Genomic DNA, 26,009 nt, shown 5'->3' with positions numbered 1-26,009 from the left:
CTGACAGGAGTTATTTCTTGTCGAAGTCAAATACAAAAACCCTTATGTTTAAGATGCTGATGTTACAAAGTCAAGAGAGACTCAGATTAGCAAAGATCATACAACTTTAATTTGTCCCACTTGTTTTAGTAAGAAAAGCCTTCCAGCAATAACATTACTACATGAGTTCTCAGGTCTCTTCAAAGTGGAAAAAGCAGTCAAAATGCAAAATACTCAGTATTTCTTCCTTCCTCCTCCTATCACTAAATGTGTGTGATAACATCATATCTTACTGTACACTACTGAAATCTTACACTGAATACAGGACTGATTTTTTTTTTCTTGGGAGCCTTTCCCAGTTTTAAACATTCTGCTGCATCTCCAGTTCAGCAACCCACAGGTGTGTAGTTATAGTGCAGCTAAGTTTATTCAACAGTGAGTACCTGCTTCTGAAAGGACAAATCTCCTTCTTTCCCCTCCCACCATCTCCCTTCTAAACATCTAACCTCACAGAGAACTGCCCAGACTGTTAAACCAGCAGAAAACATCTTGAACTGACTCAGTATGGATCACAGGAAAACAAATGCTGACACAAAGGAGGAGGTATCAGGAACAGAAAAGGGTTCCACTGACTCCTCCATTAGCAAGTTAGCAAGCAGCCATTACAACAACTTCACTGTATTGAAAAATCAGACCAAAAAAATGTATTTCTACATTTATTTGAGATATTAAGCACCATTCCTTTTCTTTCTGGAGGAAAAGAACTCGTGCATAAGGAAGCTGAAGGCTAGAAGTTTCACATGTCCATTAACTAGTACAGCACTCCATAGCTGATTTTACAATGTTATATACTATTTTTACAGAACTTTATATGCACATAAAATTCCTTTTAATTTCAGCTGCACATACTAAACTCTCAGCAGTCGGCAAATCAGTCACAATATGACTAACACCATCAGCAATGACACTCTTCTATTTGTAGATTTGCTAACAATCCTGGAACAGCGTAAGAATTGTCACAGCTCTCTAAACGTGATCACCTCCTTCTCTCGCAATCCTGTCTCATTTTCCAAGTTTTCAAAGTCTGCAACAGAGTGATGAACCCACTTTATACTAAACCTGATTCAAACCAAGAGCAATGCTCATGCTATTAGAATAAAAGAGGCAAGGGGTAAAGCAGGAAATACTAACAAAGCCTGCAAAAATATGAATACTGCAGTGGAAGCAAACTAAAGGTTGCACATGCAATCAATTCCTGAATGCCTGACTCTTAACAGTAGCTTTCTTTTAACTGGAAACTTCTGTGCATTTTCATAAGATATTTTTGTAACAAAGAAGGAGAAACATGCTGATCCTTTGAAGGATCATCGGAAGGACTACATTTTTTTGGACTCACAACACTGACCTTTGCCACTTCAACTGATCAATGACAGTTGGAATAATAGGCAGTAATCCATAAGTCAGCCAACAGAGGGAAACAAATAGCTATAAAACCTGTTAGCAAGAAACAGATATGCATGGAAGCAGCAATTTTTGGGCTCAAGCCAAATTTCATAGGGTTTGGGCTTGAAACCTTTATCTCCTAGTCTCCTCTTACAATATGCACTTTGCTTATCCCTCCCTTACCCCACTCGCTATTTGTTACACATCTGCATTTAAGTGAGATTGCTTCTTTTCTCAAAAATATGGGAGTGCCTTCACTTTTGAGCTTCCAGAACACTGGCAGTAAAAATTAAGATTCATATCTGCTACTCCGCAGTCTCAAACAATACTTTAAATAATGAGCAAGGAATAAGTGTGTACTGAACTTTTTGTGTCTGCAAAGTTAGAAGAGTGCAAGGGGCTTAAGAAGAGTGAAAGTAAAACATAGCAAAATAGTCTGTATTCAAAACAAACCTTTGCCACTTAAGTTCCAGAACTTTGATTGCCAGAATCTGTAAATGAAGGACTCAAAACACAATATAAACATCTGTGTTGGACAGCAAGACATGAAACACATTCAAATAATATGTGGTATTGCTATTTTAAGCTATAACATATCTGACTTCTACATTGCCGTTCTAAAAAGAGAAAGCTATCCCTGGAGTTTGGTACAGGCTGTTCAGTATTTTGTACAGTCAATACACCCGCTTAACATTTTTTTAATATTCTCTTCCAGCAGATAGAATGTGTTGCTATATAAAATGAAACAAAAGATATAATTTTTAGAAGTTAAAAACTAGTATAGAATTACCCAGTTTAATATGTATTCTAAAATTCTTGTTGCATGGTTCTAACAAAAATCATGTTAACATGGCTATGAATGTCATATCCATGGATCAAAGTATTTTTCTCAAAATATTTTCGAATAGGGGAAAAAACACCTGGATGTTGGGACAATGAAACAAAAAAATTTGAGAAACAGAGTATATGCTTGCTAAACAAGAATTATGTTTATTTAGCTAGTGAATCACCTAGAGGAGTAAATTTTCACTTTCATGATAGCAATCTGTCAGGCTTGCAAACACCCAGAAATAGGAATTAAAGATTATTTTAAATGTAGTTATAAAGGTCATAAAAAGTCTGATTTAGACTGAGGTACATTTACTCAAAACTGAGATTCATTGAGTGGTAGCAAACAAACAGTTCCTCAGACAAATGCACTTTTTTCAGTATACATGTTACAGAAAAAAAAAAAAAAGAAATGTGCATTAACTGGTGGTGTCCACCAAGCTGCATATTAATATTCTCTTACACCAAACAGTTTGAAACAAGGGAAATGTCATTCTAATATAATTTTGTTACGTTTCATTTGGCTAAACTGCAGCTTAAAGTTGCTTTGCCATATTAAAAGATTACTACAATAATTTTCACATGAACATTTAGACTTGAGTTTTACTCCAGGACTAAATATGGCATGATTTGCTTTTAATCTGTTGAATAGCTAAAAACTGACAATTAAAAAAACTACAACAAAGAAAAAATTAAGTTGAAGCAATGTGAATCTCACATCATTGAACCACTTCTAATGGTTAAATGTTAGTATTTAACAAATTCAAAGAGTTAATGAATCCTTGCATTCGTTCGGTCTCCTGTGCCTTAGCTAGGATGCATAAATACAAAAGACAGCAGATACTGGTAAAAGCTTCAGGACAGAAAGTGCTTGACGAAGGTACAGTTCTCAAGTGTGTTTGGTGAGAGAGTATAAGGGCAGATGCACTGATGAGAACCATTACAAGAAGAGTCAATTTTGTGTTAAAGTGTTCAAAGATGTCACCTTAAGCAGAAAAAAGCTTTAATAACGTCTTCTTAGACATATTAGGCATTTCCAGAGTCTACATCATTAGTGTTGTAATTCTAGCAGGACATCTCCATATAGTTATTGTTTGTTTCTATTTCTCTCCTGAAAAAAAAAACAAAACACAAAACAAAAAGGAAAATCATGTTAATACACACAGTTCAACATTATCTGCTTTCGTCTCATTAGAGCAGTTGCATTACTTGCAATTTCTCCAAATCAGGCAACAAGCTTTCAAGGAAAAAGCTTCACTTTTTTCAGGAACATGAAATATCTAGTTCAAGTCAACTTCTTAAAAAGAAACACAGAAGTATATGTCAAACTCAAAGGCAAATATGTTCCAAAAAAACAGCTATCAAAAAGAAAAGGGTTTATAACATTACTTTCAAATCACTTCCGATAAAATATATTGCACAAAGTGAACTGAGTAAGGAGACCAAGGGACCTACAAACAAGGCAAGAGGTACCCTAAATCTTCCACTTAACTTGTTCAAAAATGCTCTGTGTGAATATTTAAATATACTACTCTCCATCCATTATATCCCTGAAAAAGTAAAGCTCATATTCCCAGGTATCTCATTCAAGGCCCCCTATAGTAAAATGTTGCAATGTTCTTAAGATCAAAAGGTAAAGGAACAAGTTGGCCCACTACCTCTTCCTCTATACAAACACATTGCTCAAATGGCGAGAAAAATAATTTTTTAAAAAAAGCCATCCATACTTTTTTTAGAAATTACTTTTAATAGCAAAATGCAAACCCAGTGAGGTAGGAATGGCTGGAAAAAAACCCATTTGAATGCAAGCATGAGTCGCAGTCAAAACCATATTCACTACAAAGACCTCACAGCACTGCGAGATGTTGCATTTGGTGCAAAGGAACAAAGTCTGTAACGTCATCTGTGTAATACAAACAATGATAAACAACTTTCTACGGTTAAGAGCTAAAAATACTAACTGCACTGTATCTCTATCAGGGACTAACAAATTCTTCCTCTGTATTACAAGTCTAACAGAGTAAATAACATTTTCAGTGCTTTATCATCATCCTCCATTTTCTCTTTGTTAAGATAAACATACACATAGACATTATGACTACCTCTAGGAAAAAAATAAAAACAGATCAATAAACCATATCTCATTACCTTCATTATGTATCTTCCAGACTGTAAAAAGACACTGTAGTTTGACTCTAAGAAACTAAGAATTTACCTTCCAATAGCATTTCCTTTCTTAATATGTACAACTGATCACGTTACAGAAATGTTTTAAAACACCTTCATGGAGAGAGGTAGGTTCCCTCCCCATATAAAAGAGGAAAAACACCCTCATTTCCAGTATTTTTATTACTAATGCATTACACAGCATGTTATAAATGGAACATAAACATAGTAGGGAAAACCAAAATAAACCAGGGGGCATTTGAACAATGACTTCAAAACCACTCTATCTGATACCATGCTGAAACTTTATTATGCTAGAACTATTTAGGAAAAGTGCAAATTAGCATATGAACCCAAATTCTGACAAAAAGACACTATAATGAAAGAGGATACATAACATTTATACTGGTTATTAGAGTACAGCTGATGATCTAGTCCTCTCCAAGACAGACCTCCAAGTTGCTTCAAGGTGAACACCAAAAAAGCAAAGCTCACACAGAGTTCTTGCTCACAATAAGCAGCTCATAGTCCCAGCAGCTGTATATCTAAGATTGGACATTCTCTAGGGCAAAACTTCAGTATATTTAAAGCGAGAGCGATACTTGCGCTGTTCTGCCAGAAATCATTTTTTCCTAGTTCAAAGAGACATGACTAATATTTTCATAGTAAGGTACTCTTTTTAAAATGCAAGATTGATAGTAACATATCAGTTTGTATTAATGACTGACAAGAGCTCACATCTAGGCTGAAAACAGAATATCACTGGCCTCATGCCTCACTATGCATGTAAGGCATGCAAAAATAGCCTGCTCATGCACATCTCAGATTATTCCTCTACTATTAGCCGACTTCAACTGAAAGAACTGCAGAAAGTGCTGAGAAACACTACTGCAGTATTAAGTAGGAGCCTATGAAACTGTGATGTTAAGTAATGAAGTCTCAGTATTTTAACAATTTTGAATTCTACCTATATACAGATAAAATCACCTATTCCAGTCCATTTGCAAACATTACATATGTAACCACTGAGTCAAGCCATGTAGAAAGCTTCTCTGCATTACAAACTGCTGCACAGTAAACGGACTGACCATGTGCTTTGTGTAGCCCCTGAACTCAAAAGGCATTTAAGTTCATAAAAATTCAAAACAGAAAGGGAATGATATCCTGACTACCTGCTTCCAATGGATGAAATAAAGGAGATGTTGCAAATTTCAAGTCCATTTTTAATTCTACAGAGGAAAAAGGCTTCAAAGTAACACCAGCACACTTTTCCTGTAGTCTCAAGTTACGTATTACTATACTTATATTTATATACTTAAAGCAGACATACAAACTTGACATTTTTCAATGCAAGTGAACAGTACATTCTTCTTATTGGTATCAGTAACATTTGGCACTCTACAGCAAAACAGACAGAGAGAAAACCTGATTTATTCAAAATGCAGGTATTGGTATTAAACTCAAAAGCACACTAATCCTCCCCACAGCTGTTGGTCAGATCACAGTCGCTACCACTGCCTTTTCCCATCTCAAAAAGTATTCCTCTTCTGAGTTTTTGGGTGGCTTTTGTTTGATTGATTGTTTTTGTATAAACAGTGATTATAGACAAACTAGCAGAAGACTTTATCACCAGCAGGTTTCCACCACCAGAGCAGAGGAAGTTTCCAGCATAACAGACTGGATTCCACTAACATTTGCCTTTCACCCAACATCTCTTATTCATTTATTACATTCAGATGAGCAAAACCTTTGCCACATCTCTTGCAATGCTCTTGGATAAAAAGCTTCTCCAGTCAATTTAAGTTCCCTGCCAAACTTCACTTCAGAGCTCACCAGGATGAGGTTACCCAACTTTAGAGGGAGTTTATGAGCAGGACGCGGAAATTAAGTACCATTAGAATTAGAACAATGTGGGAATGTATCGGCTGGTTAAAGGTACTTGCCAGCTGCAGACCATGTGGTGAGCAGCTTTCACACATGCAAGTAACTTTTGACACAACCTGACAAAACTAAGTGAAGGTGAACTTGAAAATGCTTGGGCCTCAGAAACATGCGTCGATCTAGTACAAAAATATGGAATTAACTTGATCTGAACTGAGAGGCTGACTTACTTCCAAATTTCAGTTCTCTGAATTCAAAGCAATAATCAAAATGATCCTCTGCTGAAAACTAGCTGCAATTTATCCTCAGATTTAATAAAATCTCAATGCTAACAAAATTTCAAAATTCAAAGTGACAAAATTGTTTCCTGATCTGATTTGAAAGAAACTACTGAGGTGCCCATAACACTGACTTTTGGAATTTTTCTGTCAAAAAAAGAAGGTAAATGAAAAAGCCTGATTGTAAGTAGCAAAAATGTAAATGGTAGCCTAAACCCAACAAGCTACTACAGTCCTCAGCTGTATTATTTTTTTCCCCCAAAGATCCCACAAACTGAAGCTCAAGGTGAGGGAAGGTGGATTTGAAAGAAGGACTTTTGCTTTTTTATAGCAATTCATCAAGTGCAAGCATTTCAAGGTGCCCATTTTGAAAGCTATCCAGGATTGCAAACATGCACAGGCAAATTGCAGAGTTCACACACACACACTCACCTCCAGCACAGTTGGCTATACTTGCAAAAAAACCCAGAATTTTGCCAAACTTTTGCACCTTACTGCCATATTTAAAACGTTTATGCCTGAAGCTGACTGCTTTGCCCCTCTCCCAAGAGGTAGCATTCTCCCAGCAGCTTCAGAAGGGAACGTGTAGCACATCTTAGTTGCTTCACTGCAAACTGCAATTTAATCTTCAACTTAAAAGCCCTGCTCATCTGCAATGTAAGCTAACATGTCAGACTGCATTCTGTGAAGTGAGGCACAGGCACACATCTCCTCTGCCAACTCTGCTGCGTGGGCAGGAACACCTGGCAGAGGCAGAACAGACAGCTGTAGAGGTGGTGAGAAGCAGCCACAGCAAAGTTCATGAAATCTCATTTACTAATGGCGTGAGCCATAATCTGCAGTTTATTGCACCACAGTGTACCATTACAGCTATGACAGCATAAACATTGACCTTAGTGCTTGAGAACCACAATGAGAAAACTGAAAAATGCTAGAAAGAGTTTTCTCCATTTATGACAAGGATATCATTGGCTATTAATATAAACTACATTACTAAAACTTTGAAGTTTTGTAAAATAAAGGTCCTTTTTAACTTCTCACTCTTGAATTCCAAACCAGAGAGGGTAAATCTCCTGAAGACAGAGATTACCTCAAAACCAGATAAAAATATTTAAATACATTTTTCCAAGAAGCTCTTCTGGGAATTCTGGGAAGATGGGAAGGAAGCATCAGATGGGAAGGATCTCTAGAAACCTTACATGGACCTAGAAATTTTTCCTGTGGAGATGCCATCCCCTCCCTAAACACTCATTTTCTTCTAATCCCAACATGAAAAATACAAGGCTCAAATTAAAAAAAATCAAAGTCAACATAGGAAGTCAAACAATGTTTTACAACTCCAGAGCACTTCCTTCTGGTAAGCCTTATGAATTAATACTCATTTTGAGACCTTGCTGCTGCAGATCATTTGAACTCCAGAGTGTAAATAAGGCTTTCAAGCATATAAACATTAAGAAAGCCTGAAAAACTACAAGACCTAGCCTTCTAAATTATTTATTCTTCTTATTAGTTTTGATGGCATTTTACTTATTTCAGTCTCTGAAACATACTTAGCAATAGTAAAATGTGAACAAATTACAGTAAAAAGGTAAATAAATTTAAATTTAAGCAGATACATGCATTGTTAGTGAAACATGGACAGACCATATTATTTTATTATGGTAACGACAAAGACAATAAGAACTTAATCCACATCTGAAATTCCACAGCACACTAAATAACAAGGTACAAACATTCAGAAGGCAGAGGTGGAGAAAGAAATCCAACTACTTTAAAGATATCATATGATAAAACACAATGAGGAAATGCTCTGCAGAAACCAAGCTTGAACTCCATGAGCCAGAAAAGGCCTTCCAGTCTTGTCTCCCCAGGTGGATACTTTCAATGATGAATCGGCCAATTTAACTACAAGTAGCAAGTGCTTCCTTTCAGTGCTGTACATCATTACACATTGAAATATCAGATTTTAATTAGCTACAAGACAGCCATTTCAGCAAGTTCATTAAAAAGTAAAAAAAATCAAGCTTGTAGATCCTCAGTATTGTTAACAATGCTCACAGCGTAACATCAGCTTTTGAAGACTGAAAACAGATAGCTTCTAACTGCGTCTATGGAAACTGCATTGTGATGATCACTGTCCCAGCAAAAGGAGCAGAAAGATGGCTCTGACACCTTTGCTAATTTTTCTCAGATGCCCATGGGCAACAACAAGATGATTTTACTTAATTGCTCTGCTAAGAAATCTGTAGTAGCATTGGAAGGGAAATGACATCCACTGGAGGGCCTACAAAATACACTGGGGAAGAATTTCTCTGACAATTTTTCTTTAAGTCTCATGCTCTCTGCACACGCGTAACTCAAATTCCAGTCTGCCATGAGGAAACATGAACTTATTTTATCTTGGTTTATCATTATTTTCTATATGAAAGTGCAATGAACATGCAAGTTTATGTTTACTTTTTCACAACTGACTATAATCCCTAGGTACAGAAGCAAAACAATAATTATAATTACCTGTCAATATTAAGTACACTACCAGACCTCTGAAAAGCTGCTCACAAAGAAGTGGGCTCAAACCGCTTATCTGATACAAATTTTGTAATGTATCATTTCAACTAGACAAATCTGAAGGTTAAAGCAAATCAATTTTGATAGAAAACTTAAACAATCCTACTTCAACTGAATCTACAGAAACAGATCTGCATGGTTTTAAAGTGCCATTTTTTCCAGCAAAGCATCACCAGCAATGTTCACTGGAGTTTCTGCTAACTAGCCCATCTGTGGTACAAATCAATGAAGCAAGGCTGAAGTACTGTATAGAGAGTCACACAGGTTGCAACTCCCTTGCAATATGCAGGCATATTTCTTTCCTGCAAACTGCAGGAAAAGCACCAGTGTTCCAGTAAATTTGTTCTTAATAGAGCAGTGCAATCTGAGGAGATGTAGCAGGAAGCAGAAGGTTACTGCATGACTTTTAACAGCTTTTCATGCATAGTCAAGGTTCTGCTTTTGCTCTGGAATAAGAGATTTAGAATTACTCCTTTGCTTTAAAAACTACAACTTAGAGACACAGCATCTAGAAAAGGTAGAGCTGTCACAGATCCAGCTCAATTCAAGTTTGAAGTCTTGTCTTAGGAAGTCTTCATATTTAAGAACACTAAAGAATTTAGATTCCAAAAATGACTGGTCTCTTGAGCATTAAGGTAGACCATTAGGTTGATATACCTAGCTTTTCCAATAGGGGTCCCTATTTTACAGTAGCAATGGCCTTTCAAGTCCCAGAGTAGAGAATTTAAATTCACTCTGTAAGAAGGGACACCGTAAGCTTGATTTTGCAAGTAGGAATTTCAAACCAAAAAGAAAAACAATACAAGATCCATGCAAGTGTCGCTATAAACTAAGACCACCTGTGAGTTTAATTACATTCCAACTTTTTAGTTCAACACTCCAGTATTGCACTTTTCCTATTGCACCATCTTTTCATTTGCTAGAGTAATGCAGGCCACACCACTACTCAAACTCTTAGAGAGTCACTCTATACAAGACCATATTTTAACATCCAGACCTCTCTATAGTATCCCCATCCTGTAACAAATTCTAAACCCTACCTCTGAACAGAAACAATTGACTATCAAATGCACAGAAAACAGGCACATTTGAAATCTATGTGTCTATAACAAGAGAACTTGCAGGTCATTTTTAACTGTTTCCAAAAGACTAAAGATGCAAAAGCAAATGAAGGCATAGCAAATAAGCACAGCATCATGGGATGAAAATTCTGGATCAGTACGACTAAAATTCTTCAAGCTCCAAGTAATCGTCTTCTCCCCAGACCAGGGGCACATACTCATTTTATGATTATCAAAGGAGTAAAAATGTATCTTCTGTTTCTACTTTCTGACCATATTGTTTTTTCTTAAAGCAGACATGACGCATGCTATATCACTTTGATTTGTGAAGATGAAACTGTAGATAAACACCAACTTCAAGGAAATTGCAAAATAATGGCCCTTGAAACATCAAAAGCATACAGGAAATGCACAAGTTTCTGAAGATACTACACAACCTGTTTCATTTACTGTTTTGAACCTCTTTTAGATCTAAAGACACAAACTTTAAAAAGTCAACTGGTACAAGTATCATTTCACTACATTTAAAAAGTTCATCAACTACCTGTTTTCTCTGACCTGTACAAGGACTGTGGATGGATCTATATCTGACTTTGACATTATAACCTAGGAGTTGACAGTTGGGGGGGTAAGGGGAGGATGAAGTGTCTACAGTTCACTCTTAATGGACATTTTCTCACTTCCCTCTTTCCTTTAAGATATTTTCAAGAAATATCAAATTAAACATAAAGTCAGCAGTGTCCTGGAATAGAAAGGAGTTACACTGCTTAACACTGCAGCTTGATCATGACCCAATTATCAGAGAAACAAAAGTTACATCAGTATCAGAAGGGGGAGGGGGAAATTACTCCTTTTGAGAGTAAGAAAATTTTAGCTATATCAGCATTCCTATTACAAGATATGTAGTACAACAGGAGAAAGCTAACATTTTAAATGTTTATTTACCTGCCATTTAAAGGCTTCCTGAAAATAAAAATTCCAAATGTAAATTAGATAAACACAAATATATATTGAATTCCTCTGTCTTCTCCCACAGATAAAAATTAGTTATTTTTCTGAACTATCTCATGAAGAAAATAATCTAAAGCATTCTACAGTTGCATGGAACCATGATATTTTTTTCCATTATATGCTACAAAAATACAACTCTGCGCTAAAGAGCACCAAAGGAAGCCCTAGGACAACAAGTAGCTGCAGGTTAACAAGCCACCACCTGAGGGTGAGGAAGTTGTAACCTTCCAACAACTGCATTTTTACTCAGAGACACATTTCATTTTGATCCATGTATTTACTGAAGATCAGGTACACAACTAACACAGATTTCTTTTTTTTTTTTCCTTTTCAATACCTTTTATTTTCCTAATGTCATTACATGCTCTTAAATGGCATATTTTAAGATTTCTGTTCCATTTTTTTAGCTCTTACTGCTACTGCCTTCTGTTGAAAGCCAATCAAATACATTTTTAAATAATCTGCACACAAATATGCACATTTCACCATGCAGCAGTAGTTCAAACTAAGGACTAAGGCAATTTCCGAGTATTTTAATATACTACTGACAGAACTCATGAAAAATGTCACTGAATTCTTTGCTCCTTTGGTGAAAGATCACAGCACTTGCATGTTTAAAATAGGACACTGGAACCTGAGCCGTAAGAAAAGTCTGAATGATTACTGCACAAATTTGTTTCCAACCCCACTTGTAGATACCTTACCCACACCAGGGTCACATCAAACAGTGATAGACACTAGAGTTCTAATATTTAAGCTTAAAGAGACTATTCATAGTCATTTGCAAGTAACCTTTATCAAATGGCAAAGTTACTGAAGTTTCTTCTTCTGTTAATCACAGATTATTCATTGCACTTTTATAAGTATACTGCCATATTTTAATAAAACGTACTGCTAGGTCATATTGGAAATTAATTATTGATCCCCCTGAGTTGTTAAGATTAAAAACTTTTACAACCAATTATTTTAAAAAGTTAGCTGGAATGATGAACAGTTATAGAGTAAATTAAATCCATAAATCATATGCTGTTTACTATGTTTACCAGATCACTGGCTGTATGAAAGTTTGTTACCACCTATGCAACAACAAAACATTAACTGAACTTTAAGGAACATATAAATGACTACTGCTGCTTTATGCATTTAATATTTTATTAACAGCAATAAGCACATTTTTCATGACCAAAACACTGTAAACAAAGTGATTGCCACAGAAAATGGGGATGAACTTAATTTACACAGTTCTACTGGCAGCAGAAAGTGCATGAATTTACATACAGCTCCGTGAAAGCCTAGCTGGTACTAGGTAATAAAGGATTACTCAATTAACCATAAACCAGTGTTTACAATACTGATTGTTGCATTTCCAAACTATTCTTGAATCATAAAAGAGTTAACAATTATATGTTTACAATTTAAAGACAGGTTGTTTGTATACTGTGTGATAAAAGGAGAAACCCAGAGGTATAAGATCTACACCCAATCATAAAAGAATGATAAAGATGATCTGTCAGTAGCTGTCATTAGTTTAATTTGGACTTCCTATATTTTAAGTACATATTCATTTGCCTCAGGCATATCCAAAATCCCTCTACAAAGATAAAACCTCACAACTAGATATGCAGCTCTGAAAGTATTTTTTTTATAATTTGTCACAAAACCAATTTGTACAATGTTGTAGAAGACTCAGTGCCCACGATGCAAGTATGCTGACAAGTATGTTTTCTCTCAATAGCATTGGGAAAGGTAACTTAGCAGAGAAATGCAGAGTTCAGTACTTGATTCATACAGATACTATATGTTTCCCTGAAGATAATAAAGGAAACAGCAATGTTACTTTATTACACAAATATGCATAATCACAGTCATCTAGTTAGAGACCTACTAAATGATGAATTTAGTACTTTGAATTTTAAGTTTAGCATACACAGAAACACTACGAATAATCTATGTTACCCCCTCCATTACATTTCGTAGCTTTCATCTACTACTGAGGGAACAAAACCACAAATAAAACACATTATCTTCCTGAGTTGCTAGGGCATGTCTGAATTATGACTCCTTTGATAAGTTTTTTCACAAAAGTAGATACTTTGGAAGCAAACTAGTTATTTGTGGAGCATCTTAAAACATCAAAAATTAGGAACATACTGAAACACAACAGCTACAGAGAAACAGGATAATCTTAATCCATCTGAAACATTACCAAAATCACAATGAGGTTGTAATAAAGCCTGAAAAAGTCAAAGTTTTCCCTGTACAGTGAATACTCGTTAAGAATGCAGCCCATCCTCCCATCATCAAGATAGCATGAAAGTAACAATACTGATTTAGGGCATATTCAGTTTTCTTTTTAGAAAAAAGATTCAAAAGGCATTACACACCCAACTAGGATACTCATCTTGCCTCCAAACAATAAAAAACTTTCAACATGACAATTTATTGCAGAGCTGTGCAATTAAACTACAAAACTGATTTTGGATATGCACGACACCAGTCTATAGGAGATGTACATTCCTAATCCTTCAACACACTTTACAAGAGAGGTAAAACTACTGCAGTTCTAGAAACCTAAGAGAAGTAAGGGGGCTGTGATGCATATGAAATTCTTATGCAGCTAGAATTGTGGCAGCTTCAAGAAGTGAACAAATTCAGGACTTTGCATCCCACAAGGCCCCTAATTAGCATAAACCCTAGAGACTTGGGGGGGGGGGGGGCGGGGGGGGAAGAGGTTTATTCAGTAGATGGTGTGACAAGATGAACAGAGAGCACTACCACCAACTGCACTGATGCAAACTCCCTTTTCTGAGTACTTGCACATCATCTAACTGGTACAATAGTTCCTGAAATGTTTCTAACCATGAGACAAATCATTATTTACAGTTACTAGCAAGTCTGGAAAGAAAAAAAATACAGCAAAAGTAAATATGGTGGTCAACATAAATGTTATTAGTAGGGAGAGTACACACAAAACGAAGTAGACAAGTCCTATAAAACACCTTAAATTAAACGCCTTTTTCCCTTGTCTGGTTTTCCAAAATACCTCCAAAACTAAAAGTTTCTCTACAGATTTATCATAGGTATACTTTTCTTTGGAGAAATGAACTACACATTAATTTTTTTTAGGAAATGCACTATCAGAAATGTCCAAAAAATGATTCCGACACTGTACAAGTCATCACTGTATCACTTCCATGTTTCACAACTGTACAGAAGACAAATTGAATCAAGGGGGAAGCCTGCTTTTCACAGTAATCATGCTGTTAACATTCTGTTAAAGCAGAATTTGAATTGAAATGTTATGTCAAATAAAGTAAACTTCTCCTGTAACTTGAGGTCCTTTTTGTGACATCCAGAAACCATAAAAATCTAAACTAGAAGACTTCAGTTACAGGTAATACACTCAATTCAGTTTTTGCTTACTTTGAAGGGTAAAACATGTCACAAGTCTGCTTATGTAGGCCTATGTTAGTATTGTGGTTAAACACATGCCTGTGTTAAAAGAAGTTACAAGAACTTAAATCTTCTCATTAAGACCCAGTTACACCAAGTACAGACACCTTGGGTAAAAAGCACCACTTTCTGATTCAATACTCACACACAGAAATTCCAGTTGTATGAAAAACAAGGTTTCCAAAACCAGAAAAAACAGGAGAGCTACTATAATGACATTGATTTCTTACCCTACGCATGGCTTCCTCCTCCTCTTGACGCTTCTCATAATGTGCAAAGTCATCAAAGATTGAGGTGGTATGCTTGAAAGTAGCAATTATTTTAAGCACTTGCTTGGCTTTTTCTAGGGGTACCTCTTGAGTGTCCCTCGAATTGGTAACCGGTTTGTTGTCATTGTTTTCCAAGCGAATATGCCGCAGTTGGTTATTCGGAACGTCTTTGACAAAGATCCATTTGACATCAAACTTCCCCTTCCACTTATCCTGAGACCAGACACCAGCATATGCATTGTAGTCCACAACAGACTTCATCTCAGCCACTCCACAAAAGTGTCCACTGCCATTCACACTGAAGAGTAAATAGAGTGGGCCTTTTCCATTCAGGGAACGGTAAGCAGCATCCAAGCGCTTATTACCATGTTCAGTACTACACCAGATAGAGTACTTAATGGAGCGATGAATATCGTCCTCTGAATAACTTTTGATTATAAACACACGTCCATTCTTCAGATTCCAATCGAAATCTTTGGGATTGTAGTTGTTTATGGCCTTTAGTTTCTCCAGCACTGGATGCACTTCCACACCAGAAGGTGAGGAGCTGACGGATACAACACCTAAACCAAAGTTCTCACTACCAGCTCCATTGTTCTGGCTGAAGCCCACACCCCTATTACGAGGAGCTACCCAGCGGTTTTGCAGCTGTTGTTGCTGCAACTGGTGAGGCTGGGCCTGCTGCTGAGGTCCTTGTTGCTGTTGTGGTTGCTGTGGCTGAGGCTGCTGTTGAGGCAGTTGGCTTTGCACCAGTGGTGGTGGTTGAATTAATGGCTGAGGCTGCTGGATTATAGTCTGAGGAGGCAGTACTGGTTGGGCTGGGGGTGCTTTTACCACTGACCCTTTGTCATCCCAAGTTCCAATATTCATGTTGTGTTTTATAGGTGGTGGTGGTACAGCAGGGCCCCCAATGCCCACATTACCTTTAGGCTTGAGTTTCGGCTGAGGTTTAGCAGGCTTCCTTGCAATGGCAGCCCATGAGGTTGGTTTAGGTGCTGAACTGCTAACTGGGGGCACGCTGTTTGCTGCAATGCTTGTCATACCTGTACTGCTCAGAGCTGAACCTACAGTTTTTGTTACAGCAGCCGTCATATCTCCACCAATTTTCAGTCCAGTCATGCCTTGCTCAATGCTGCTAATCCCAGGCACCTTGCTCAGAGTATCACTGCCAAATCCAGCCTGTCCATCTGCTATGGCTCTCCCAAGAGAACTAGGTGGATAGCCATAGCTGCTGCTGTAAGCAGAGCTTTGCGTTGATTGTCCCTGAGATCCACTTGTCCCCCATGTAGAGAAGTCTGCATTCCCAGGAAAAAAATTAAATCCATGCTGCCCAAGAAATGGAGGGGTATTTCCTAATGCCCCAGGTTGACTAAATACACCATCGGGTATGTAATGGTGTTCGCCATTACTCATCTGTCCATAAGTTGTCAAGTATGGCATTGGAGGGTCGCCTGCAGTTGACCATGCTGCTTCGCCTAAAGAGTAAGGAAATCCAATGGATGGAGCATAATAACTAGGCATATATGGGTCTGACATTGGTGGATAGCTGTTACTCTGCAAGAAAATAAAACAAAAATCAGCAATATAGACAATTATGCTTAGGGCAAAAAAACCCTGTAATAAAGTCCAAAACACTTTTCAGGTTTATATGAATGCATTTGTAACTTCCACCATTCCTCCCAACATAAAAGATGAACAAGGTATCTGTTAGATATGGCCATTTTTTCCTCCAAAGACCTTTTCAAAGCACTGAGAAGCGTCATTTTTTGTAATATTTTATCTTTATTTTCAGTTACTGAGCTAGTCTTAAGATGCCTCCATGTCAACAGTATCAAGAAAATAACAAGCTACTTTAAAAAACAAGCCATAACAACTGCAGTTTCATAAATAGAGGAAAATAGGTGCAACTATAGTTTAAAGTTTTGCTATTCTTAGTTTCATCAAATTTCTCACTTCTAATTAGAGACACCTGCCAGAGAATATTATAGTGAAAAGGATGCAAGGATGCCTGTTTGTTTCAGGCAGAACAATCAAACTGTAACATTTCCACACTATTGAGAACAGGCATTAAGTACTATCTGTGGCCTAGTAGAACAAAGTTTGCTAGCTAAATTCAAATTCCACTCCCAAGACTCCTGGGAAGTCACAGTATTTACTTCTTGAGAAGATGAGGCTCCAACACATTTGAAGGACAACCCCCACATGACTTTTGATGTTGTTTTGAGGGGGAAAAAACCACACATCATCATCCTCTACCTGATGCCTCTTTAATGTATTATTTGAAAAAAATGGGAAGGCAAGCAAAATTCTCAATGCCTTTTAATAATTTGCGCTTTCTCCCCCTCTCAAGACCACTATAACTTACCAACTTAATTTAATGAGTACTAACTTTTTGACTAGAGACAATTCATAGTTCTGGAAACAAGTCATTAACTTCCTGGCAGAAGAGTTATACCAGTAATATTAAGCTTCAATCTATTATGCCATCAACTGTGAGCTACTTCTACCAACTTCAAAGGAAATCACATCTAAGCAGTTACTATTTTCTCAGAGCCAATGAAACTGTTGTTTTGAACTGCATCCCATTTATGATGATTTCATTGTAAACGTAAGGTGTGGGGTTTTGGTTTGGGGTTTGTGTTTTGTTTTCTGGGTTTGTTTTTTTCCTCAAGCTTCTTGTAACTGCATCTTTCTGAAGTCAGAGCACAAACACAAGAGCAGGAGACATCAGAGCATGCTTTTTAACTGAATCTTTTCCAGAATTATTAAAGACTTTACCTGTTTAAGTTATCATGTGATAAGACAAGACAAGACACAAAATTATATTTCAATGGATATTCAGGCAAGTAAGTAATGCTAGCTAAGAAATATCATCCAAAAATTAATGAAGTCTGGAAGTCAGCTGAACTCCAAAATTAACTCAATATAGTAAACAATGTTCACTTACCTGATTTGTCTGACTACTTAGATATGGCTCAAAATCATCATCATTTACTGCATCCTTTTGATGAATCGAACCGTTTTGTACTGAAACTAAAAGTAAATCTGTATTAGGTATACTCTCTGGAAGATCTATGCTGTGCTTTTAATCTTGACAACACTCCTTAATCGCCTGCACATTGAAATACTTCTACTTGTGCTTTGTCGAGACTGAACATATTACTGTTAAGCATCATTTTACTAAATTTAAAGAAAATGGCTCGTTCTATTGATGATCCCCATCAGTCTCAAGAGAGGTCTGGAAAGATGGCAACCAGAGCAGAGTGCTCCTGACTGTTCTTTTCTAAGCTCCATAGACAGAGGAAAAACTATAGGCACACCTTATTTGCACAGGCAGTAAATCCAGCGTTTCCAGAAGTACCAGACCAAGTGCAAATGTGCAGACCAACCAGATCAGACATATTCAATAGGTTCAGGGAAAGTTGCAACATACAACATTATCCTGCCAGGACAAAACTCAGTTACCCACCAAGACAACCATAAAGGGCACTACTATTCAGCTATTTAATTCTGTATTTCCTACGTAAATATTATACTGTACTGCATTAGCGGCATCTCTGAAGCTCAGAGGGTACACAGCAAAACAGAAACAAGAGCTAAAGTCCCCAAGGGTGATTACAATCCTTTCCCAACATATATGCCACTATACACTGGAATCTCTTCCTACCTGCTCTTCTTGGCCTCCTATTACCTTTAATTTCATCCAAGGCATTACACCTACCTGGGATTTTCCAGTTGCCCAAATTACTTGAAGCGTCTCTCCACCCTCCCCCAGGCTACTATTCAAACAAAGTCAAGTTGCACAAATTTCTACTAAGTTCCATTGTTTCCCATGGTGCAAAGCAGAGCAGGGACTTAAACCAGCAATTTGCAATTATACAACTTGAAGATGAAGACCTCTTCTCAAAAATAAATTACTGCTGTTCCAAATACAAGTTTTTTTGTTATTTATCAAACAGGTTCAGTGAAAAAAAACAAACAAAACAAACAAAAACAACAAACAAGCCAAACAACAAACAAACAAGTTTTAGAGTGATAGTAAGGTGCACTGAGAAACCATGACAGCAAAAGTTAAAACAAACCAGCAGATTTTCTGACAGCTGGAGACACTGAGTTAAGAACTGACTCTGCAGTCTCCCTCTTCTAGCAAAAACTTCTGAAAGCTATATACAACCATGTAACTAAACTTTCAACTGTGTTGGAAGTAGTGTTTAAGAGTGCATTTTTTTCTGTTTCATTGGGGGGGAGGGGGGGTGGGTTGTGTCTGCCACCCAAAGTTCACATTGCAAACCAAGTGGTGCCTGGACCAAGTCACTTCAATTTTTTTTTCACATTTGACTTGAACACCCCTAAACTAAACTGCCTTCAGGAAATGAAGCTAGCTGAAAAAATGACAAAGGGATAGATACAATCACAAGGAATAACCAAAATTCTGGAAAAAAATAATCATTTCAGACAGCAGTAAAAAGAGCTGAAAATTCATGATTTAACACAAAACAACACAAGATTTTTTTTTAAAGCAAGCATCTGGGAAAAAAAAATCAAGCAACTTGTGTTTTGAATGTCTTCCTGGAGTTTTAAGAGTCAGAACACTTGACACTTCAGTTATTACAAACTGGCACAGTGCGTTTGTATACTAGCTACGGCCAAGTATGACCAGCAATGGTGAGCACAATGGGTTTTAAAACCTGACAGAACAGTATTTCTAGATTAAATACCAAATTTAAATTAACATTAGGTGTTGGGTTTGGGTTTTTTCCCTAAATGAGGGGTTTCAGTTAAGGTCATTAATCATCCTGAATTTCCAAACAATGGTAACATATTAATGAGCTGGAACGCTATCTTCTTTATATTTGGCCCAGTCACACATGGGATGAGCCTCAAAATCTTTTGTCCATGCCATGCCCATTGCTTAGACTTGATGAAATACTACGGAGAGCACAAATGTTAAATAGAATTCTGTTATAATGAAAAACATAGATGGAGGCATACAAGTTTCTTAAAAGCATGCAACCACAAATAAAGGAATAAACAGCTGCATGTCGAGACTAGAATCCTATCAAAATTAATCTCCTCATACTGACAGCTAATCTTCATAAAACATGCATCTGCTGTGTTTATTGTTTCAGAGGTATCTAAAGGTCACTTAAGAGAAATTTTTTTTTGTCTGTCATTACAACTAACACAGAATATTCTTCGAAATGTATCTTCCTTCTTACTTATTCTGTATTGAGATCTTAAGTCAGTGACACAAGAGTCCTATACTGACATCTTTCCTAGTAAATATATACATTTTCCAGTGAAATAGCATTACTAGAAGTTTGTTTCTTTGGCTTTTCATTCTACCTTTACATAACGTGTTAATAATGAAGAAGGTAGCCCACACACACATTTAGCAACAGCAAACAGATTAAGACACATGCCTCATTCCCAAAATCTCACATTAAGTGTTCCAACTGAACAGGGCAGTGATGAAGACTACTAATCGAAACTAATCTACAGTTACTAAAAATATCTGTATCAATCCAATCCTGAAAATACTGTATACTTCTGCAAACACTGTGAAAACATACAGAGTAATTAGATATTGGGAAAAAACAACTCATCAAATAAAGGAACTTAAAGCTTGTATTCTTTTAACTGCTACTATCCTTTGAATAACCACTTGCAAGATGCACAAATGATGGCCAAAGGCATAAGAATAAAATTTTCATTAGAAGAAGCCGTTACACGTTAATTAATGTGGAGAATAAACACTAAATGCAACATGAACATTTCATTCTTGTTTTAAACCTAATGCTTATGTTTACGCCTACTACAAAACCAATATATATATATATATATATATATGTAAACACAAGTCAGCACTTTCCTATCACAGGTGTGATACACTGGCACAACAAACAAAAGAAGGGGGGTACGGGGAGGAAGGAGTATTGGGAATGCCAATTTCTCCCTATCACCACGCCACTGTAAGACATCATTTGATTGATGTCAGTTCTGATGTTTTATGTCAACTGTATAGTAGTTGACAAGTAGAATAAGAAAACTTTCAAGATAGGATATTTTACTCATTCAAATCTCTGAAATACTAACATTAACATCTGACACAACAGGTGGACAGTACTGTTCTACACACTATAACTTCAATCCCACAAATTCTGGTCAAGGCAAACAGCACTGTATACCAATTTATAATCGACTAGAATAAAGCATCAAAAACATTTTCCTAGACAATACAAATAAGCTACCTCCCAATGTCATTTGCAGGTCTAGTATTTTTTGTTTCAATATGAAAAGTACTCTATTTCCATGCATACACCTCTTAACGCTGCTCACTCACATCCTCTCATATGCTCTACCAGACATGTGGACAGTAACCTTTTTACCATCCTCTAACATTATTACTCTTATGCACAGAACCAACTTCAGAGTAGTCTGTTAACTCAGTTTCACATCTTCCATCGAAGCTCCTTTAAGCTGGGACCTATCATGACACCTGAAAAAAGATTACTGTCTGCTAACTTGTGGTCAGTAAGGATTCCTGATACAGACTTAATCTATCCTCTTGAAAAAGTCTCTAACCCAAAGCGAACCACTCTGCTACCATCGTTAATCTCCTAGCCCCTTAATGTAATGCTAAATCATAGCAGTTTCATTAAATAGATGTTATACCAAATAATTTAACAGAATAGAGGAGATTACCATTTTGTTTCACTATAGTTTTCATTTAGGTCATAGTCTCACCAAAAAAATACATAGTAAGTATCCATTATTTAAAAGGATGCACTCCATAAAAATCCAAGTTCAGAAATGCAAAAATCTCATCTTTACATAGCAAACCAAGAGATGTGTTTTGATTCAAACATTCTGCAGCATTTACAAACTATAGCACACAAAAATACGCTAACATAAATAAGTTAAGTAAAGCTGACTTGTGCATTTTCACTACTAAACAAGCTGCAACGTAACACCCAAACAGAAATGCTTAATACTTTCACTGCAATTCATATATACGGAGTATAGTTCAAAAACTACTTGTATGATTCTCTCATAGGTGCATCTCTAACCTCACTAAAACTGAGATATGGTAATTCAAAGAACGTGAAACCACAAACTACTTGCTAAAATAAATCTGACTTCTCCTCTCATTTAAGGGCAAGTAGGAAAGTATAAACACAAACTATTTCAAAGACACAAAGAAATAGTTAAAAGCTTCAGTTTGGGGGGGGGGGGGGTGGTGGAGTAGCAGTATTAGAATACGAGAGAACACATAATCAAAAATGACCAAACTGAGAAGGTCTGAGGCGGTAAACACAAGTTTATTTTTCCCTGAATGAAGAGAAATTAAAAGGAACAGGCCAAATTCAGCAAGATTCAGGAACCATGCGCTACCTTGTAAGCAATATATGTAATGAGAAGCAGATAATCTGCACGTAGACAGAATAATAGAATAAGTACACTGCGGATAACCTTAAGTGACAGTTCACGGAGAAGAATTAGATTAGTTCAGATCAGATAATGAACAGTGGGGGCAAAGAGTATATGAGCGCAAAAAAAAAAATAAAAAAACCAAAACCCAAAACAAAACACACCAGTTTCCTGACTGCATGAAGAAATAATAAGCATATTAACACATGAAGATAGCTGTGTGCATGCTATTCTATAGCTCAGCTTGCTAAGCACCTAAGAATTAAAGGGACACAAGTGTAGTGATCAGGCAAAAAGAATTCCCAAAAAGAACATTAGTCTTTATATGAAAGACAACAAATTCCAGACCAGAAATAAATTGCAAAATATAATCCGAGATGCTGTTTACAACAGACTTGCCAAGAATTTGAGAGAGAAGAATATTAAGTAGTTAGTTCCTTGTTTCTGTGGGAGAGAAGAAACCCCATTGAGTATGGTATTTAAAAACTAAGATGTTGACAGAAACATGAAAAAAGTAGAAAAGCAGAAGGCCTACAAACACCAAGAGAATATTCTATACTGACGCTAAAATGAAGAAAAAAGCCCACCAAATTTCTGAGAATAAGGAAGGTGATGTGTTCTGCTCACAGATATGAGTAACTAAATAGTCACATGGCTATTGCCTCGCAAGCTAAGGAAGCTGTTCAAAAGATTCTTCCTGATGATTCTAGTACACTGATTCTATTCGCTGCACAGAAAGGCCCAAGGTGTACTCTCAAAGCGATTATACAAGCATATCACAAAGTCAGCTAAAAAGAAATAGCTATGTTATCGTCTGACTTGTGACATTAATCTTCATTTGCAAAATAAAACAATTTAAATTGATGTACCACTGTGCCACAGTAAAAAAAGCTGGGAAATAACATTTTGGCACACAATTTCCTGTCATCTTGCGCTAAAATAAAAGACATCCTATAGCTACATTCTCATCCCACAATTGTCTGAAGACATATTAATCTCCATAAACAGCAAAATTAGAGTTTTATGCAGAAATACAAGAAATCAACTTACCTTTATTTCCCTGTCCTTTAGGTCTCTGTATATAGGAAAGTGGAAAAAAAAGCAAAGCAAGTTCAGTTAGAATCCTCTAATGTTTACTTGAGGGTAATTCCATTTATTTGCCAATTCTGCTCTTTTCAACTTAAATATCAGCTTAAAATATTATTTAAAACATGCTATTATAAAAATATTATACTATATAATGTCATATAAAATATTACAAAAACCCCAACACAATAATTCTAAAATTGAAAAAATTTCACCAAAAAACATTGAAATAATCTATTCTTTTACAGCACATTAAGCTTAAATGGTGTTGAAAACCTGAACAACAGATTAATTTTGATTGCCACCCCTCCCCAAGAAATACAAGCAATAAACAAAGCATAGAGTAAAAGAACAAAGAAAGTTAGCAGCTTAAGATTACTGCCAGTAGTATAACTTCATTAGAACTTCATTATCATATGTCATCTTTTAAGTTGACTGATGGGTACTTATCAAAGAATAACCAGCAATGCCTTGCTTTTTAGATATACAAAAGAATATACAGTGATACGGTAAGCTGAACTACGAGTTGTGCATTCCTCATCTAGGCAATTACATTGAGAAAATGATACAGTGTGTATGTAGCTTTCACACAAGGAAGTAATACCTTAAGGAGGATTTTTTTTTTTTTTTTTTTTCAGGATTAGTCATTACAAAACACTGTTAATCTGTCGTGCACTAAGAATCACTGTAACAGTACAAGTTACAGTATCCTTAATTCCTCTATAGCAAAATAAAATAGCTTACAAATGCTAGCCCATGAAAAATCTAATTCATCTTCTCACATATGTACAACTAAGCACGAGTGAGTCTCCAGGCTCCGTCACTAACAATTTTTAGTCCTGAAAAACTCAGTATTCAGAGGTTTGAAAGTTTAGAAGGCAACCACCTCCATCTTGCTTTCTTGTGCACCTGTCTCAGAGTTATCGTAAGACTGTTTTAACACTGCTCCACCGGTTTGTCACCTCCCTCCCCCCAAACCAGAGAAAAATCTCTCTAACCTTAAAAACCCCAACTCATCTTTTGGGACGAATCTAACCCAGACACAAAGGCATGCACAGACCAACAAGAGACATGGTACTAAAAAAGTTGGGAAGAAGCAGCCTGCCTTCGTGGAAGACAGAGCTTCGTGAAAAGCTAAGAGATCAATGAGCTCGAAATAAGTGCATAAAAGGAAACTAGAGAGCACGCAGAGAGACAAAAGAAACAAAACATTAAAGGCACAGAGAGAAAATAAAAGGGGGCAGGGGACTGCAGGGCCAAAACTTTTGAGGAGTGGCAGAGGCCCATGGAGGAAGCAGAGACCAAGACAAAATACCTTCCAGCCAGAAATAAAAGGTCAGCAGAGGCCTAACAAAGATTAAAAAAAAAAGCACAAAACCAACGTACTCTAAGCTCCGCGAAGAACCGAGTAAAAAAGTGCAGCACAGCGCACGGAGGGAAACAGAGGAGAACAGCTGGAAGAAGCGGAGGCCGCGGGGAAGGAGCAGAAGCCAGAGGCCCGAAGAGAGAGGAGGTGGGTGAGGAGAGAGAAAGGCACGAAGCGAAGGGATGCGGTGACGAGGAGCCAGAAAGAATCAGGGGTGCGCAGGGGCGAGGAGAGGGAGCCGGGCGCCGCGGGGAGCCCGGCATCGCGGCTCTGCCGGAGCGCAGAGAGGAACCGGGCGCCCGGAGGGGCTTGGCCGGGCAGGGCTCGCCGGCGGGCCGGGAGCACAAAGGGGGCCGGGCGGGCGGGGGCCCGAGCCGGCAGGGCGGCGGGTCGGGAGGCGCGGGGCTGAGCGCCGGCGGGCCCTGCGGGCGGGGAGGCGGAGCGGCTCTGGCGCGGATCAGCGGTTATAAATAGGGGCTGCCGGGCTGGGAAAGGGGCCCGCCATCCCGGGCGCCGCCGGCTCCGATTGATCGCCGCTCCCTATGGCGGCGCAGAGGGAAAGAGGGAGGGAGGGAGGGAGGGAGGAGGCCGCGAACCGCGCCGCCCCGGCGGCGAGGGAAGGTGCAGGTGGCTGCCCGGCCGCCGCCGCCGCCCCCCCCTGCCGGGGCTAGCGACGGGCCCGGGAAAGAGAAAAGGGCAGGGAGCGGGCGGCCGCCCCCCACCCCCCCCCCCCCCGCCACTCCACGGCCGGTACCTGGTCGACGCTGGTGGCTGACATTCTTCACGGGGAGCCGCGATCCCCTCGCTCCGCTCCGCCTGGGCCTCGAGTGATTCCGCACGCCGGGGCCGCTCGCCCGCCCGCCCGCCCGCCGCGCCGCTCGCCTCCGCCGCCGCCGCCTCCTCCTCCTCCCCGCCGCCGCCTGATTGTCGCCGCCGCCTGGGCTCGCTGCCGCCGCCGATCGGGTTCCCGCTGGAAGGAGCCGGCCGGCCGGACGCAGCGCCGCTTCCCCCCCTGCTCTGGGCTCCGCTTCCCCACAATGGCGGACGGGCTCCGGCTCCCACTTCCGCTCCGCGGCGCCCTGACCTTCCGCTCCCCCTCCGCCGGCGTCGCCACTGACCTTTCCCTTCCCGTCCCCGCCTCCATGTCACGTGGGGAGGGAAACAGCCCCGCGCGCGCGCGCGCGCCCGG

The 26,009-nt window shown here is 38.3% G+C and overlaps 1 protein-coding gene across 2 annotated transcripts; it reads right to left on the bottom strand.

Annotated features, from left to right (window-relative positions):
* On the bottom strand, positions 1 to 25,936 carry YTHDF3 (YTH N6-methyladenosine RNA binding protein F3). Of its 2 annotated transcripts, XM_049819423.1 has the most exons (5): positions 25,575 to 25,936; positions 23,419 to 23,443; positions 17,885 to 17,970; positions 14,899 to 16,491; positions 1 to 3,361 (listed from the first exon to the last, which is right to left on the bottom strand). In XM_049819423.1, exons 1-5 carry the CDS (start codon positions 25,596 to 25,598, stop codon positions 3,338 to 3,340), a joined length of 1,752 nt encoding a protein of 583 aa, XP_049675380.1. In that variant the 5' UTR covers positions 25,599 to 25,936; the 3' UTR covers positions 1 to 3,337. The 2 variants fall into 2 exon arrangements, with proteins under 2 accessions (XP_049675380.1, XP_049675388.1); XM_049819431.1 differs by lacking the exon at positions 17,885 to 17,970 and having other exon boundaries at positions 25,575 to 25,634.
* Between the last annotated feature and the right edge of the window lie 73 nt (positions 25,937 to 26,009).

Source organism: Accipiter gentilis, chromosome 2, assembly GCF_929443795.1.
Source record: "Accipiter gentilis chromosome 2, bAccGen1.1, whole genome shotgun sequence".
In the NCBI taxonomy this organism is placed as follows: Eukaryota; Metazoa; Chordata; class Aves; order Accipitriformes; family Accipitridae; genus Astur; species Astur gentilis.
The sequence above is the reverse complement of the archived record's forward strand: the minus strand, read 5'-3'. Positions and strand labels throughout refer to the sequence as shown.

Coding starts and splice junctions, on each gene's coding strand:
- YTHDF3 (XM_049819423.1), bottom strand. CDS start 25,598: ATGTCAGCCACCAGCGTCGACCAG. Junction 16,492..17,884: donor TAAGTAGTCAGACAAATCAG/GTAAGTGAACAT, acceptor ATTTTCTTGCAG/AGTAACAGCTATCCACCAAT. Junction 3,362..14,898: donor AGGAGGAAGCCATGCGTAGG/GTAAGAAATCAA, acceptor TTTTTTTTTCAG/GAGAGAAATAGAAACAAACA.